Genomic DNA, 3,766 nt, shown 5'->3' with positions numbered 1-3,766 from the left:
TTTAATATATTATTACAACATAGATTATTCTCCTTCAATAACAAAATTTACAGCTGTGGATTACTATCATTATAGAAGAAATTACAATTCGGTTTTGTGTTTTTAATTGAGAATATCTATTAACCACATCTGTTCACTATTATTCAGTTACAAATGATTGTCTCACCGATATTTTATAGATCTTTTGGCTGACAGTAAATACCATTTTAAGAATGTAATAAAATGAATCATTTATTTAATATGAAATACTTAAGTAAGAATAACAGGTATTTTAAAATTTTATTGCAGATCTTGATGCTATTGAAGTATAATTTATCAGCAATCTAATGATGAATTAAAAACTGCTATACTTATAATATCGAAAAATCATCAAATTGAAAGATATCTTTCTCTTAAGTTAAGCAGCTAAAATATCAGGTTTATCTCTTACTAATCCAGTCATGGTAATGTTTCTTTCTGTGGTGGACTTAGGTTGAGTTTTCAAACGCTCTCTAACATCCATGCAACGCTTATCCAGCATCAGTGAATTGTTTTTGCGATCTAGTTCATCGTTAACAGTATGCAGATTCTTTTGGAGACTATCCAACGAATGCCTAAGTAATGCAAAAAAGATAAATTAATTTAAAAAAATATAAAATACATAAATAAGCAGAATAAATTAATAAATAAGAAGAAAGACATATATGATTTCATTAATCAACATTTACTTCCTTGTGTTAAGTAAAACAGGATGAAACGGAAAGCAGAGTAAGTACAATTTTGACAGCAACGTCAGCATATTAACAAAAAGTTGGTAGAGACAAAACTACAGAATCGTAGCACATGCTTATTAATGGATGTGAGCCTACTCATGCATTGCTTGATACAATGTAGCTGTGTGGGCGAGAAGCTTGCTTCCCAACCACATGGTTAAAGGTTCAGTCCCACTGCATGGAACTTTGGGCAAGTCTTCTATAATATCGCCCTGGGCTGACCAAAGAGTTGAGTGGATTTGGTAGACGGAAAGTGAAAGATGCTAATTGTGGCTGGGTGGTAAGAAGCTAGCTTCTCAGCCATGTGGTTTTGGGTTCAGTGGACAAGTGTCTTCTACTTGGACAAGTGTCTTCTACTGTAGCTTCAGGCCAGCCAAAGCCTTGTGAGCAGATTTGATAGACAGAAATTGAAAGGAGCCCATTGTATATATATATGTATGTATGTATGTATGTATGTGTGTGTGTGTGTGTATGTATGTATGTGTGTGTGTCTATATGTGAATAATATTTCCCCATAGAAAACTAGACATTAAAATGATAATCATGATGATGGATGATGTTGATGATTTTGATGAAGAGGATGATGACGATGATGATGATGGTGGTGGTGGTGGCGGTGGTTGTGGTGAAAGTGGTGATGAACTTACAAAACTCCATTATTTAGATGTGCTAAAAATCAGTGATACCAACGAAAAATGTTTGAAATCATAGAATGTTTAAACCAATCTGGTGTTCTTACTGCTTGCAACAGAGAAAATTCAATCTATTATAAAACTACATTTCTAACCTTCTTCTAAAATAATTTGCATATTATGACCCTAGAGAGAACAATGGAGGTCCAACAACCACCAAAGATTATGATTTGCAGTTAGTTACGTTTCATTTAGCTTTCAGCAGCCACAACCATGAATGTTCTCTGAAGCACACTGTTTATATATTAGCCAATATCTAGAATAGATCATATCGTGGTTATAAATTTCAAAACTAGTATACAAGGAATATTAAGTAAAACACTGCCGATCCGATGAATGAATAATTCCATAGAGGAATATATTTTCAGTTGTATTTTAATGTAATTTTGTGGCTGCTTATTCTACAACACCAGACATTTGACTCCCAATATTCTGAAGACACCCAAAATTGCCACAGAGTAAGGGCTGGAGATTATATTCATTACTCTTTTACTTGTTTCAGTCAAGCAAATCAACCCCAGGACTTATTCTTTGTAAGCCTGGTACTTATTCTATCAGTTCCATTTGCTGAACCACTGCGTTACAGAGACATAAACACACCTACATCGGTTGGCAAGCGACGGTGGAAAGACAAACACAGACACAAACATATATGTATATACATATATACAATGGGCTTCTTTCAGTTTCCGTCTACCAAATCCACTCACAAGACTTTGGTCAGCCGGAGGCTATTGTAGAAAATACTAGCCCAAGGTGCCACTCTGTGGGACTGAACCTGGAACCATGTGGTCTGGATGCAGGCTTCTTACCACACAGCCACACCTGTGACTATGACTGTCAGAGTATGTATATGTTTGTACATTTGTATATAAAAGTAAGAAGGTAAAATTATCTTCTTGAGTCAAGCCAACTCACAAGGGCCAGTTTCCCATTATCATGGCATATAAATTTCCCACATGGGTGGGATGTTGGTCCGTCGCAGGATTATTAATTTTTGCCAGCTGAAGGGACTGGAGCAACGTGAAATGAAGTGTTTTGCTCAAGAGCACAATGCATCGCTCAGTTCAGGAATTGAAACCACAATCTTATGATCATGAATCCAACACCCTAACCACAACGCCATACATCTCCACTATGTATGTATGTATGTATGTATGTATGCATACATGCATGTATGTATGTATATATGCATATATGCGTGCATGCTTGTATGTATGTTTGTATGTATGTATGCATGCATGCATGCATGTATGCATGTATGTATGTATATATGTATGTATATATGTATGTATATATGTATGTATATATGTATGCATGTATGCATGTCATTGTTTAGTTTCATTTCAAGATTTCTTGCCAATAAAGAAAGAGATGTATGTATGTATGTGTGTGTTCATGTGTGTGTGTGCATCCGTGTGTTTATGTTTGTCACTCACCAGACTTACAATTGGTCCTAAGGTTGAATTGTTTGACTACATCCTTCAGGGCAGTGCCCCAGCATGGCTGCTGTCTAATGAGTGAAACAAGTAAAAGATAAAGGATAGCTGTGTGATTAAGAAGTTTGCTTTGCAACAATGTGGTCTTAAGTTCCGTCCCGTTGTATGTCATGCTGGACAGTTGTTTTCTACTAAAATCCCAGGATAACCAATGCTCTATGAGTGAAAATAGCAGAGGCGAAAATGTGCAGAGGTCCATCATGTGTGTGTGCATGTATGTGCTTGTGTGTATGTATGTTTGTGTATGTGTGTGTGTGTGTGCACATGTGCATGAGTGTTTGTGACGAGTTAAGGATATATTGATATATATATGTATGACCTACTTATGATCACTCAGCCTGTTAGAAATAGCAGCCAAATCTGCCAGGAATCAAACACTAACATCTTAGGAAGAAAGAAAGTGTGCAGCACATTTGATAGTTTAAACCTAAATATAAAATGTCTGAAATACAAGACTGGTCAGTCATGGCTGAATGGCATTTGATCATAAGTCTAATCCCTCAGGGCTGACTAAGGGGGCCAAACACCAGTAGATACAACTACAAACAATGATAAACTATGACAAACTGTCAGTGGGGAATACACTACAGAATATAAACGAAGCCCTGTTGTCCAATAACTCCATTGACTCAGCTCGATACAGTACAATCTCCACTCTCAAATATACAACAAGGAAAGGAGAAGAAAATTACAACTATGATGAAAATATATTTCTTAACTTCCAATAATATCTTTTCCATATCTTTCTACTTTTTAGCAAAATCTTGATTTTCATTGCTGCATAACAGATATATATATATATGTGTATATATATATATATATA

General features: G+C 35.6%; 1 protein-coding gene across 3 annotated transcripts in view; it reads right to left on the bottom strand.

The window, feature by feature from the left end:
• Window positions 1-265: 265 nt before the first annotated feature.
• LOC106871931 (tektin-2) overlaps window positions 266-3,766 on the bottom strand; it is a 67,316-nt gene continuing 63,815 nt past the window's right edge. For all 3 annotated transcript variants that reach the window (XM_014918694.2, XM_014918692.2, XM_052969771.1), the window contains one exon: window positions 266-593. In XM_014918694.2, coding sequence (XP_014774180.1) covers window positions 398-593 — 196 coding nt within the window. In that variant the 3' untranslated portion in view covers window positions 266-397. The remainder of the gene's footprint in view (window positions 594-3,766) is intronic.

The sequence above is a fragment of the Octopus bimaculoides genome, chromosome 7 (genome assembly GCF_001194135.2).
Source record: "Octopus bimaculoides isolate UCB-OBI-ISO-001 chromosome 7, ASM119413v2, whole genome shotgun sequence".
NCBI classification, from domain to species: domain Eukaryota; kingdom Metazoa; phylum Mollusca; class Cephalopoda; order Octopoda; family Octopodidae; genus Octopus; species Octopus bimaculoides.
Note: the sequence above shows the minus strand (reverse complement) of the source record. Positions and strands in the feature narration are given on the sequence as shown.